Here is a 14995-nt window from a genome sequence, read left to right on the forward strand (position 1 = left end):
TGTGAGAAAGATTTGGAATTTAATTTAAAACTACAAAGGCTTGGGGCTTCCCTAGTGGCGCAGTAGTTAAGAATCCACTTGCTAATGCAGGGGACACGGGTTCGAGCCCTGGTCCGGGAAGATCCCACATGCTGTGGAGCAACTAAGCCCGTGCACCACAAGTACTGAGCCTATGCTCTAGCCCGCGAGCCACAACTACTGAGCCTGTGAGCCACAACTATGGAAGCCCGCACGCCTAGAGCCCGTGTTCTGCAACAAGAGAAGCCACCGCAATGAGAAGCCTGTGCACCGCAATGAAGAGTAGCCCCCACTCACTGCAACTAGAGAAAGCCTGCGCACAGCAACGAAGACCCAACACAGCCAAAAATAAAAATAAATAAATTTATTTAAAAAATTACAAAGGCTTGAGGGAATACGATCAAATTCGAAAAACCATGAAGGGTGAGGATAGGGAAGAAGTTTATCCAAATAATCCTAGAACTCCCAAAAGGGCTTCCTTTGAAGTTTGAAATAAATGACTATTTGTTTTCCTCCATATCTCCCCTACTAGACTGTGAGCTCCTTAAAAGTAGGGACCTTTCTTAATCCATTTTTATGTCGCTTTTTGAATAAGGTCATTGATCCTGCTACACTAGGGGTGGCAAACCTTTCGTATAAAGGGCCAAAGAGTAAATATTTTAGCCTTTGTGGGCCATATGGTCTCTGTCAGAACTACTCATATCTACTTTGGTAGTGCAAAAGCAGCCGTCAATAATATGTCAACAAACAGGTATGGCTGTGTGCCAATAAAACTTTATTTACAAAAATGGAAGGCAGGCAGGATTTGACCCATAGGTCAAAGTTTGCCGACCCCTGCAATAGGGGATAAGAACTGTGTCTGTTTTGCATATCATTAAACCCTCAGTATTGACAAGATGGCCTGCCTTGTGTAGGACTGATGCTCAATAAATATTTGTTGACTGTTGAATTCCAGAATCTTAGATAGGGGCTTATATTAGGTTCCTAGTATATGTTTACAGAAGTGAACCACAATCAAAAGAAAGTTCTATTTTACATGTTTGAACATTTTTGTGGTTCATAAAACTTACTCTTTTTTTTGGCTGCACTGTGTGGCATGCGGGATCTTAGTTCCCCGACCAGGGATTGAACCCATGCCCCCTGCAGTGGAAGCATGAAGTCTTAACCACTGGACGGCCAGGGAAGTCCCCTGTGTTTCATAAAATTTAGATGAATCTGTGGATGGCAGTTCTATATAGATTATTTTAAAACAAGCATGTTTGGGGGATGTTCCCCCAAATTTCTGATGCACTCATGTCAGGAAGAACAACTTTGCTCTCTCATGATTTGTACTTTGGTGCAGTTGATATTTGATTGAACCAATAATAATGCATCTATTAGAGACAAATACATCCAGAGATAGAACTAGGGCAGTACCACCAGTGATTTAGTTCAGGTCTTCGAAATTTACTAAGTGCTAAAAGGTCTAGGTAATGATTTCAAAAGACTGCGTAACTTAAACCTTTTCATATTTACAGGTTGACAGCACACACAGCCTTTCAGCAGCAGAGAAACCATTGAGCTGTGTACCTACTTGGTAGGGAGAAGTTAAAGGAGGGAGTTACCAGATAGCTCACACTGTCTACCCATCTGGGGACTCTGTTGTGAATTATCAAGTTGAGGAATTCTGATTCCTTTATTCCCAGGGTAAATTGAGCAATCGAGACTCTTAAATGAAGGATGCGCCCACTGGAGTTACCTTAATGCTTTCTTCCTGAAGTAAGCTGTTATGCTGCTTTAAGTCCAAGTTCTTTCCTCGCTCATATCGAAGCTCCTTTTCTGCTGAGTTGCATAGAATCTGGAGCCGGTGCAAATTCTGGCGAAGTTGCTGTAGCTCCTCTTGCTGCTGGTATTTCCGTTTTTCTCCAGATGATGGATACTAAAGCAAACGTTTTACAAGGGGAGCACGGATAATTTGAAAGAATGTTGGTAAAACATGGGTTCCAGCTGTCAGAATGTGATTATTCACATGTAAATGCTTTTGGAGTTAGCTTAACTACAGCCAATTACTCTTTTACATGTATGGCTAGTTGTACATGTTCAAATAGTTTAACTCCTGTTATATTAGAGTGAAAATATTGAAGAAGTTATGCGAACAAAAGTAATTAAGCATAGAAAATTAACTTTCTTATTTTTCATATTAATGAAGTGGAATAGAAGCGTGGGTAGTTTTAGAGCAAAACGTGCTTTAAATAGGGAGTTCAAAGAGTCAACATATTAAGATGCAGTGTGTGAACGTGTATGTGGGTTGCGTGTGCGCACGCGCGCATAATGTCTGTTGGCAAAAGGGAAGAGAACATTTAGCGAGAGATACTAAATTACCAGGTTTCCTCATCACTTTCCTTTCACTCCCCAATGATTCTCCTTCGGTTACTCCCCAACAACACACCCTCCTGCCAGGTCTCTCTGGCACAATAAAACTCCCATGACCAAAGGAGGAGTTATTTAGATTTTCTGAAAGGTAGGCACACACAGCCATGCTGAGTAGACAAAGAATTCAACCTTCTCCAGTTCAACAGATAAGATACTGTCTGTTTCCTGAGTCCTGGTCCAGTGTGCTTCCTGTTCATGACGTTCTGAAAAGCCCATGTCATTATTCTAGTTTATCTTGCTTATAACCGAGTTGCCACACTGAATTCCCCAAGTCCTGTTAGCCCTTCAGTTCCTGTCTTGGTTTAGTCAGAAAGGCAATCTAGATCCAATTTGCTTGTCTTAAGAGCTGCAAGTATCTAAGATCCCTGGTTAGCTCGCTATGGGTAAATGCACGGTGCATCTACACATGTTCAAGTGATATTTATTCATTATTACAGAAGAATACCTAATTGACATATTCTGATTTTACCCAATAGTCTTGAAAGTTTGGTTTAATGTAAATGTATTCCCAAGACTCAGATCTATTTTGGGCGGGGGGGCCATTACATCTAAGTTTTGGAGACTGCAAGCCTAAGGGCAAATCACAGATAAATTCACCAAGATAATCTAACACAGACACCCTGGGAGGGCTTTTGGGAGCCAGCTTGCCAGCCTTCCTTAGAAAATTAGCTTGATGTGAGGACTATATGCTTTCTTTGAGCTTCTCAGCAAGTGGAAGCAGATGACAAAACTGTTAAAGGGTCAGGCTGTAAAGGAGACAGACCAGGTTCCACCACAAAGTGTCATTCTAGGCCAATTATTTAACCTCTCTAAAGCCTCAGTTTCGTCATCTATAAAGTGGCAACAATAATATTTCTGCCTCATTGTATTGCTTAATATACACAGAGTATTAAGTATAGTGCCTAGAGCATAGTAAAAAAATGTGAAACTACATTTTCAACCTATAAAATTAAGATAATTAATGGTGGTTCAAATATGTTTCAAGAATAGTGGGAAAATAATATCTAGAACTCAGCTACTGCAACCTCACCAGGAATACTGTTGAACAGCAGAAATTAAGCCCTCAAAGGCCATCAGCAGCCACAAATGATGTCACAAAACACATATGAACAATATAGCTCACATAGTTACTCATAATAGAGGCTCTCACAGTTTTTTCCTTATATATTTGCCATTTATGAGCATTCTTTAAAATTTGGTGTCTGGGCTCAGCCTATAGTTACCTAAATTTGCACATTATGGGATTAATAAGACACAGTACACATGGAAAGCAGCAAAGTATTAGCGCCATAATCTGACAACAGGGGTGAAGACTAAAAACTACACACACACAAGAACTAAAAAGTAGAACAATCTATAGCTATCAGAAGGTCAAAGAACCCTATACACAGAAAGAGGTTCTGAAATTATCACTGCACAGCACACTGCAGACAAAATCTGTCTAAAATGTATTTTCTTCCTTGCTTGCTTAAACAAGTAAATGAAATAGTGTTTTGGGAAATGTGAATCCAAATAACACAAATATGTTATTTTTTCCCATGCAGCCCATGTCTACCTCATTTACTGCTGTATGTACCTTAACACAGGGCCTGGCACATCATAGATACACAATTAATGGGAATTCCCTGGCGGTCCAGTGGTTAGGACTCCATGCTACCACTGCAGGGGGCATGGGTTCGATCTCTGGTCAAGGGACTAAGATCCCTGGTTGGGGAACTAAGATCTCGCACGCTGTGTGGCATGGCCAAAAAAAAAAAAAAAAAAAAAAAAAAAATTGATAATTAATACTGGTTGAATAAATGAATAAGAATAACACACTTCTTTCAATATTCAAAGTCATTATTATGGAAAAAAATCACTGGCTATGTGGTATATACATTTATTCTTTCACAAAATGGCTATTTTCCCAGATTTCCCAGAGAGTTTTTATATATTTAATAGTTTTTCACCTCCCCCCAAGTACTGAGAAATGATTCTTCAAATAATGGGAAAGGGTAAATTAGAGAAAATTAATAAATTAACCAGGGTGTGACTTCTTATACTGTAAATTTCATTATTCTAAAAGTTCACTGATTATTTGAAGCTCATAAGCAAAGATTTTATCATCTTTGTGACCACAGTGTTCAGCCTCTGCCCAAGCCTCCTACACTGGCCCACTGCCCAATAAAGGGATTATCTGGGATATGTAACATCAACCTCCTTTTGAATATGTGATGTCATACTTCCTTTTGGTCTTCTGAACAAATCCAGTGACTTCCTTCTCATTCCAATGTATCTGAATCTCCTGTCAGGTATATATTTTCCTTGTTTATTATGACTTGCCTAGTTTTCACTCTATCCAAACCTCTTTTCAAATATATTTTGACTTCTTTTACTAATAGTCTTCCTTGTTTTCTAAATGTACACTTGAATCACTTCTCAAATGTCTATTATCAGTCTTCTGAATGTGGTTTACATATGAGTACAAAGCCTCCCTCTATGGATCTCAAAATAATTCCTAGAAAAGTGTGTGTAGGGAAATCTTAATTTGTACAAGAGGGAACCAACAAAATTGAGGTAAAAGAACTGAGGTGTAGTCACTCCTTTTATTTCTCCTGCAGGCACATTTCTAGTAAATAGCAATAGCCATATTGAAAACAATTCCAAGTCTGTGGCCTTTTCCCCCGCAAACAATGTATTTTGTATATTGAGGCTATAGGCACCAGGAACAAAAAATGTGGCACAAATCCTGCCATTCTCTGTCCCACCTGCCCAGGGCAGACACTGACAGTCAATCAGCATTCCTTCCTGCTGAGCCGAGAAGAAGCCTAAGAACACTTTATAATAAAATGTATCAACTGATGGGCTTAGCTGAGATTTTGGTTGCTACTTTATTAACATTCAGGCCATGGTTATGATATTGCTCAACAAGTATACGTTAATAGTGATATAAAAATTAAGCCTCTAAGCTGATCAGAGGAAATGGAGCCAGTCAGACCACGTGTTTATATAACACCTACCTGGACGCTACTGTCATCTGAGCTATCCCCAGAGCTCTGAGACTGAAGGAGGCTCTGATTCATACAGCTCAGCCCTTCTCTGAGCCTCACGACTTCCTCAGGCTTCAAGGTCAACTGCTGTTCTTCACCTTTCATATCTTGTTTCTGCTGTGAGTCCTCCTCCTTCTGTCCCTCTCTTGGAAAAGTGCCCTCCTTTACTGCCTCCTCTGGAATTTCCTTCTGCTTACTTTCTCCTAATTCAGGACTTAGCACAAATATAATAACAAAAGACTATCAAAATGCTCATTATACTAGCAGAATATGGAGGGAAAATATCTACCAGTAAAGAAAGTGCTGTGAGCAAGATTTTCAACTTGAATTCTATAGCAGAGCAGTTATCTTATTCTTGGAAATAAACTTTAAAAACAAATGAGTCATATCGTTTTTACTCATATTCAGGGAAATGACCCATCATAGATTTTTGTCTACAGGTATAGACAAACAACCAGTTTAAGTGAGTTTTTCACTTTTTCAACTTTTAGTATGGCATTGGGCAGATACAGCTTATAAAGGTTTTTTAAAAATCACTCAGTAAGCACCAGGCACTTTGGCAGGCACTAGGGCTACAATAGGACATAATCCCTGTCCCTAAGGAGCTTACAACTTAGTGAAAAATAAGGATAAGTTAACAAGAGATTATATTAAGTTAGTAGTAAGTAATCTGAGGCCTGATGGATGAGTACGCACAAGCTAGGCAAATGTAAAGGTAGGGATGTGTGCATACTTGCTTGTGTGTGTATATGTTGGAGGATGGGTTGTTGGATGACTTAATAAATAAGATAGGTAAAAGCCCAGAGGCAAAAGAGAGAGTATGCTTCAGAAACATCATTTGTAATCTGTGTGGCAGGGAAACCAGCTGAGAGATTGTTGTGATCTGCGTACTAAACAACAGTGACTAGAATAGGAGGGTGGGGATGGAAAGGAGGAATGGATTCTAGAGATATTTAGAAGACAATATTGATAGGATCTGTCATTTGCTGGACATTGCAGGTGAGGGAGAAAAAGGAATAATGAGTGACACCTGGATTTCTGACTGGGGCAAATGGGCAAGTGGATGGTAGCCCAAGAAGGGGGAATATAGGTATAGACTGGAGACATGCCTGGGGTGAAGACACAGATACAGAGGAATGTGAGCAGAAACCTTGGGATTAGATAAGATGAGCCAGGGAGAAGCGGGAAAGTAAGAGGAGGAGGATCATTCTGGACAGAAGCCTAAAGACTTGTGAGGAACAAGCAGAGGGAAGAGGCCTGAAGAGGAGACTCAGAAGCCAGAGAGGGAGGAGGAAAACTAAAAGGCTGTAAGCCATAGAAGCCAAGGGGAGGGAATGTACCTTTCACAGTTAGACAGTATGAATGAAAAGTAGAGTGAACACAAGTATGCTTGTTTTATCTTTATTCCCTTAATCTTAAATTTGTTTCAGGTACTGTGGGGCCTAGCACAGGATGCTTCACAAATTATAGTTGGTGCTCAAATTCTTCAAGAAGGCAGTTTGGCAATACGGATGAAGAGCCATAAAGGTGTTCAGATCTTTTGACTGAATAATTGCACACCAATGAATTTACTGAAATAAAATAACTGACAAGAAGAAAAAAGCTGATTGTATAATAATGCTCAGGACCATGGTATTCAAAATAGTGATTAAATGGAGACACAGAAATGGCTAAGAGGATTAAAGATAAACCAAAGTGGTATGAAGACTATTCATCAACATTAAATACTTATTAAAGTAAGACGGTGGAACAATAAATAATATATATGTATATATACGTGTATAAACATAACACATACTACGGGAAATGTAAATATAGAAAAAACTGGAAAGGAACACAGGAAAAATTGTGTCTATGGAGTTTTTTCCCTTTTAAAATTCCTTTAACACTGTATAAAAAAGAATTAAATATTTTATTTTGAACTCAGCAGTTTTTTAGAGGTAATATATTTAAATGATTAAAAACATGAGATAAAAAGTAAAATGCTTTAAAAATAAATTTCTGATAAAATAACGATTCTTTTCATCCTCCATAAACTCTTTTCCTTTTCCTACTACCAATGGAAGCTAGGTATACTTGAAGACTGGGAAAATGCAAACATACACCTATTATTTTTTTTAAATGGGAAAACTGACTTCTGCATTCAGGAAGATAAAGTAGACATACTTTTCCCTATTTCTCCTACCAAGTACAACTAAAACCCCTGGACATTATATATAAAACAAACATAAGAAGACTCTGAAAGGTAGAAAGAAGTCAGATCAGCTAGGTAACTCAGGACCTGAAGAAGCACATGGTTGTGGTTTCCTAGGTTCTCTTGTAGCCTCATATATCCTAGACTTAAAGCTGAAGAAGTTGGCAACCTAGACAACACCAAGAAGCAAGACAAAAGGCTTTTTACTCTATACAGAGAACCAAGAAAAGGACAACCAAGCAAGAAAGAAAACTTTCAGACATTACCCACTTTATTCCAGCCAAACGCCATAGAAAAAAACTGTGGCTCCACCCCACTCATGTCAGCAAAGGTCAAGGTGGGAGCCCACACTTCCAATTTCACCAGGAAAATGAGGCACAACTCCCCTGCTGCGGGTAGTGTCAGAGGCCAGTGGGGAGGAGGGACTTTCATCCCTGCCAGGCAGTACCAGACATGGGGAGTCTGGACTTCCACCTCCACCTGGCAGTAAGGAGATACCCTTCTCTTTACTGGGGTAGTTCCAGAGGACGCCTAGTGGAGAGTCAGGACTTTTACCGCTGCCCTGCTCATGATATCATGGAGGCCAAGTAGAGAACAGTAACAAGGCATCCTTCACCATCACAGTCAGAGCAGTCCAAGCAGAGACCTAGTGGGGAGTAGGAACTCCCACCATGACCAGCAGTAATGAGGAGCCCCTCTTTCCTTGGGTGTCCATGGATGCTGAGCGGGGAACCTGGACTTCTACCCCAAGCTGGGGTAGAGAGCACCCCCCTCCACATACCCTGCCAGAGTGGTATCACAAGAAGCCAGCTAAATAGAAGGTTAAAACAAGACCAAGAGTTTCATAACATAATACCCCAAATATTCAGATTTCAATCTAAAATTACTCATCATACCAAGAACCAGGAACCTCAACTTGAATGAGAAAAGGCAACAATTAGATGACAAAATCATGATGACAGAATTATTTAACAAATATTTGAAATCAGACATCATAAAAATAATTCAATGAGCAATTATGAACACATTTGAAACAAATGAAAAAATAGAAAGTCTCAGAACTAGAAAGTCTCAGCAAAGAAATAGAAGATATAAGAAAGAACCAAATGGAAATTTTAGAATTGAAAAATACAATAACCAGAATTTTAAAACTCAATGGCTAGAATCTACAGCAGAATGGAGGGGACTGAGAAAAGAATCAGTGAGCCTGAAGACAGAAGAACAGAAATTACCCAGTCTGAAAAACAGAGAGAAAATAGACTGGGGAAAAAGGAAAAAAACCAAAAAACAAAAAAACACTGCCTCTGGGAACTGTGGGGCTATAATAAAAGATCTAATGCTTTTGTTATGGATCCTGGAAGGAAAGGAGAATAGGCAGGACAGAAAAAGTACATGAAGAAATAATGGCTACAACCTTCCCAAAAGACATAAACATACAGATTCAAGAAGGTGAGTGAGCTCCAAACAGGATAAACCTAAAGAAAACCATACTAAAAAACATCATAGTCAAATTTCTGAAAACTAAAGACAAATAAAAAAACCTTGAAAGCAACAAGAGAGAAACACTACATTACAGAAAGGGAAAAACAATTCAAATGACAGCTGACTTCTCATCAGAAACTACAGAGATCAGAAGGAAGTGGCATAACATTTTTCATATGCTGAAAGAAAAGAACTGTCAACCCAGAGTCCTATACCCAGTGAAAATATTCTTCAGGAATGAAGAGGAAATCAAGACGTTCACAGATGAAGAAAAATCAAGAGAAACTGCCACTAGCAGAACTAGACTTAAAGCTGAAGAAGTTGGCAACCTAGACAACACCAAGAAGCAAGACAAAAGGTGTGTAGAGAAAAATTTTAAGACAAACTGTATTATAAATTGGGGAGGGTAAAGGGACATAAAGGGAGGTAAGGTTTCTACATTTCATTCTAACTGGTAAAATGTGTGTGTGTGTGTGTGTGTGTGTGTGTGTAAAAAGTAATGCCTAGAGCAACCACTGTAAAGCTATAAAAAGAAGCATGCTCAAAAACATTACAGAAGAATCAAAATGGAATTATTAGAAAGTGTTCATCTAACCCACAGGAAGGCAGAAAATAGACACAAATAACAGAGAGAACAAATAGCAAATCAAAAATGAAAAAATAGTAAACTGGGACTTCCCTGGTGGTCCAGTGGTTAAGAATCCACTTTCCAATGCAGAGGATGCAGGTGCGATCCCTGGTTGGGGAACTAAGATCCCATGTGCTGTGGGGCTATTGAGCCCGCAAGCTCTAGAGTCCACACACCACAAGTAGAGAGAAGCCCACACGCCGCAACGAAAGATCCCACATGCTGCAACAATGATCCCGCATGCCGCAACTAAGACCCGATGCAGCCAAATAAATAAATATTTTTAAAATAGCAAACTTAAGTTCTAATATACCAATAATTACATTAATGGTAATTTGGCCAAACACAGCAATCAAAAGACAGAGATTGGCAGAGTGGCTTAAAAAACAAGACCTAACTAGATGCCATTTACAAAAACTCATTTCAAATATAATAATATAAGCAGGTTGAAGGCAAAAATGGATGAAAAAGACATATCATGCAAATATTAATAAAAAGAAAGCAAGAGAATCTATATTAATATCTGATAAAGTAGACTTCAGAAATAAGAAAATTAAAAGAAAAAGAGAGGGACATTATATAATGATAAAAGGGTCAATTCACCAAGAAGACATAGCAATCCTAAATGTGTATGCACCAAACAACAGAGCTGTAAAGTATTTGGAGTAAAAACTGAATAACTGAAAGGAGAAATAGACAAATCCACAATTACAGTTGGAGACTTCAACAACCCTCTCAAAAATTGATAGAACAACTAGAGAGAAAATCAGCTGTATCAGTTGATACTGAAAAACCGTTTGATAAAATGTGACACTCATTTATGATAAAACCTTAGAAAAACAGAAATAGAGAGAAACTTCTTCAATTTGACAAAAACCAAACAGCTAACATTGTATTAATGATGAAAACTGAAAGCCTTCCTGATAAGATTGGAAACAAGATAGAGATGTTCACATTCATTAGTTTTATTCAACATATTGCTGGAAGTTCTAGCTAGTGCAATTAGACAAAAAAGGAAGTAAAAGGCATACAGACCGGAAAAGATGAAAGAATCTGAAATTGCATGATTTTCAGATGATATGATTGTCTATGTAGAAAATCCCAAGAAACATTAAAAAAAAAGAGCCTAGAACAAATAAGCAAGTTCAGAAAGGTCACAGGATGCAAGATAAATAATTGTATTTCCGTATATTAGCCATGAACACATAGACACTGAAATTTAAAATACAATACCATTTATAATTGCTCAGAAAAATGAAATACTTAGGTGTATATCAACAAAACATGTATAGGTCTTGTCTGCTGAAAACTATAATATGCTGGTGAAAGAAATAAAAGAATATCTAAATAAATGCAGGACATACTGTGTCCATGGATTGGAGGATTCTACATAGGAAAAGATGTCAATTCTCCCTAAATTTATATACAGATTTAAAACAATTCGTATCAAAATTCCAGCAAGATTTTTTGTAGCTACAGACAAGATTATTCTAACATTGTATGTAAAGGCAAAGGAACTAGATAGCTAAACAATTTTGGAAAAGAATAAAGTGGAATCAGTCTATCCAATTTCAAAACTGTATTATACAGCTACAGCAGTCAAGATTGTATGATGTTAGTGGATAGACACATAGATCAGTGGAATAGAATTAGAGAACCCAGAAGCAGAAACTCACAATGCCTAAGTCATTTTTGTCAAAGGTGCAAAAGCAATTCAATGGAAGAAAGACAGCCTTTTCAAGAAATGATGCTAAAACAATTGAATATCTATAGGCAAAAAAAGAGAATCCTATCTAAGTTTCATACCGCATACAAAAATTAACTCAAAATAGATCATGGGCTTAAATGCAAAACTATGAAACATAGGAGAAAATATTCAAGATTTAAGGTTGAGCAACTAATTCTTAGATTTAACATCAAAAGTATGATCCATAAAAGGAAAAATTGATACCTCATCAAAATTAATTTTTTTTTGCTCTGAGAAAACCTTGTTAAGAGGATGAAAAGACAAGCTATAGACTCAGAAAAATACTTGCAAGTCACAGAGCCGACAAAGGACAAGTATCTAGACTTTATAAAGAACTCTCAAAATTTAACATTAAAAAACAAATCCAATTAGAAAATAGGCAAAAGACATTAAAAACGATAACACCAAATGCTAGTGAGGATACAGAGATGGATCATATCCTAGAGAGGCTACAGTGTATGGATCACTCATACACTGCTGGTGGGAAAGTAAAATGATATAGTCACTCTGGAAAACAGTTTGGCAATTTCTTAAAAAAAAACAACAAAACACAACTAACTAAAATTAAATATGCAAGTACCAGGTTACCCAAAATTGCACTCCTGGGGATTTATCCCAGAGAAATGAATAATTATGTTCACATAAAAGCTTGAATATTTACAGCAGCTTTATTCATAATAGCCAGAACTGGAAATAACCCAGGTATCCTTCAATGGATGAATGGTTAAAAAAAAAACTGTGGTATATCCATACCATGTAATACTACTCAGCAATGAAAAGTATCCAACTACTGATACTCATAATAACCTAGATGAATCTCCAGAGAATTATGTTAAGTGAAAAAAGTCAACCCTAAAATGTTACTTATTGTATGGATACATTTATATAACATCATTGAAATGAAAAACTTTTAGAAATGGAGAATAGACTAGTTAGAATAGAATGGCGCCAGGGGTTAAGGAGGGGGTGAAGTGGGAAGGAAGTGGGGGTGGCTATAAAAGGGCAACATGAGGAATCCTTGTGGTGATGGAAATGTTCTGTATCTTGACTGTATCCATGTCAATATCCAGGTTATGATACTGTACTACAGTTTTACAAGAGGTTACCATTGGGGAAAACCAGTAAATGATACATGGGATCTCTGTTATTTTTTATAACTGCATGTGAATCTACAATTATATCAAAAATTAAAAGTTTAATTTAAAAAATGAAAAATCTATAAACTGGTCATGTAAGTTTAATATCTATGAAGGTGCTTGATTTGTCACAATTAGAGGGTTGAATTACTTTATAAAGAGTAAATTTAGCCAGACCTAATATAATTTCCTCCTATAGTTGCATAGTGGCCATGTAGTCATAGGAGAAGAGAAGTAGCCTTCATTATGTTTCCATAGTTTAAAGTTTAAACGGTCCTCCTCTTAGGTGGGTAAATGAGATGTACCTGTAAACCCATATTTAGAGCAGGGCAGTCAGTGAGTCTCCTTTGGCTTGGAGGGAATGATGAGCAGGGCTCTCCAGGGGATAATCCTGGGCTAATGCCATTTTACATCTTTACTAATGGTCTGGATAAATGAACTGCATTCACATAAATTAGTTAATTAAGGAGAATTAGCAATACTTTAGAATGTAGTAATTTAATTTAAAGTGATCTTAATATATTAGGATGAAATTCATTAAAATAAATGCTCTCCAAAAAGAACAGGCTTTATCCTTTCAAAAGGTATAAGAGAAAATGTGACTTAGAAACCAAAGGCAAACTAAACAGATTTTTAAAAGTAATACATATAACTATGTATTACTTTATTATTAATTTTATATGATGATAATAATAATAATAATGTAAAAGTTGCATGGGCAAAAGTAGACTACCAGCCAAAAATAACATGGAACTGAGAACACGCCCTGCAGTCAGTATACCTACATCTTATGGACTAGAGAACCCACCATGACTCTCAAATTTCTTCTCCCCTCTAACGTAGCTCTTAATCTTTATTTACCGAGTTCTGACTGAAACTCACCCCCTCTGTTATTTTTATATCATTCTATAATTTTGTAATTGTCACCAGTCTTCAACTAGTAGGAGTTGCCTAGCAGCATGATTATTCCGTTCCTTTTCTAGTAACCCAGATACATAGCAGTCTTAACCTGTACAGAGATTCAAGAAAGAGACTATAATAGTAGAAGCCATGGGTTCTCATCCTGGATCTTCCACCGATTATTTATGCAACGTTTGACAAGGCAAAATCTCTCAGAGTCTCAGTCTCTTCATTTGTAAAGTGGCCTTGCCCTACTCATAAGATTTCTGGGATCTTAAGAAGTAAAATGTGAAGGCATTTTGATAACCTACAAGGACAATATACAATTAAAACTAAAGCTTAGTAGAACAGAAGAGTGGCTAGTGATAGCACTCTGTTTTCAGAGAGGAAAGGGAAAAAATGTTAATTAATTCAACAAATATTTACCAAATATCACTTATACGCCAAGCACTGTTCTATGCACTAAGGACTCAGTGTTGACCAAGACAGCCAGGTCCATGCTCTCATAGAACACACAGAGGAGGAATATGAGGACAAACAATAAACAAGTAAACAAGATAATTACAGATCATGATAAGTCACCTCTAAACAAGGTGACATGCTAGAGCAGGATGTAGGATTTTCCCTAACGTGGCAGTTACTGGTTGTCTTTCTGAAAAGGTAGGAAGGAGTTAGCCACATGGAAAGCCGGCAGAGGAGCATCCTGGACAAGGGAACTTTTCAGTACAAAGTTCCTAAAGAGGGAAAGTGCTTGAAGGGTTAGAGGATCTGAAAGACTGTATGATAAACAAGACATTGTACATCAATGGTACAATAATGAAATTGGAGAGGCAGGCAGAGGCCAAGTTGCCGACGGCACTAGAGGTCATGGTAAAGGTTTGGATTTTAAGTGCAATAAGAAGCCATTCAGAGGTTTTTTTGTTTTTTGTTTTTTAACATCTTTATTGGAGTATAATTGCTTTACAATGGTGTGTTAGTTTCTGCTTTATAAAAAAGTGATTCAGCTATACATGTACATATATCCCCATATCTCCTCCCTCTTGCATCTCCCTCCCACCCTCCCTAACCCACCCCTCTAGGTGGTCACAAAGTACTGAGATGATCTCCCTGCGTTATGCGGGAGATCATGCTGCTTCTTACTAGCTATCTATTTTACATTTGCTGGTATATAAAAGTCCATGCCACTCTCTCACTTTGTCCCAGCTTACCCTTCCCCCCTCCATGTCCTCAAGTCCAGCCTCAATATCTGACTCTTTATTCCTGTTCTGCCCCTAGGTTCTTCATAAACATTTTTTTTTCTTTAGATTTCATATATATGTGTTAGCAATATAGTATTTGTTTTTCTCTTTCTGACTTCCTTCATTCTGTATGACAGACTCTAGGTCCATCTACCTCACTACAAATAACTCAATTTCATTTCTTTTTATGGCTGAGTAACATTCTATTGGA

The 14995-nt window shown here is 37.7% G+C and overlaps 1 protein-coding gene across 11 annotated transcripts in view; it reads right to left on the reverse strand.

The window, feature by feature from the left end:
* Positions 1-14995, reverse strand: part of CCDC30 (coiled-coil domain containing 30) — a 173757-nt gene that overhangs the window by 53757 nt on the left and 105005 nt on the right. For 10 of the 11 annotated variants that reach the window (XR_009565627.1, XM_060306890.1, XM_060306916.1 and 7 more), the window contains one exon: positions 1757-1936. Coding sequence is in view for 10 of the 11 variants with exons in the window: in XM_060306890.1 (XP_060162873.1) it covers positions 1757-1936 (180 nt within the window). In the remaining variant the exon portion in view is untranslated. Of the gene's footprint in view, positions 1-1756; positions 1937-5429; positions 5674-14995 lie in introns of all 11 variants that reach the window. The other variant, XM_060306931.1, reaches the window with a different exon arrangement.

The sequence above is a fragment of the Globicephala melas genome, chromosome 1 (genome assembly GCF_963455315.2).
Source record: "Globicephala melas chromosome 1, mGloMel1.2, whole genome shotgun sequence".
Taxonomy (NCBI): Eukaryota; Metazoa; Chordata; class Mammalia; order Artiodactyla; family Delphinidae; genus Globicephala; species Globicephala melas.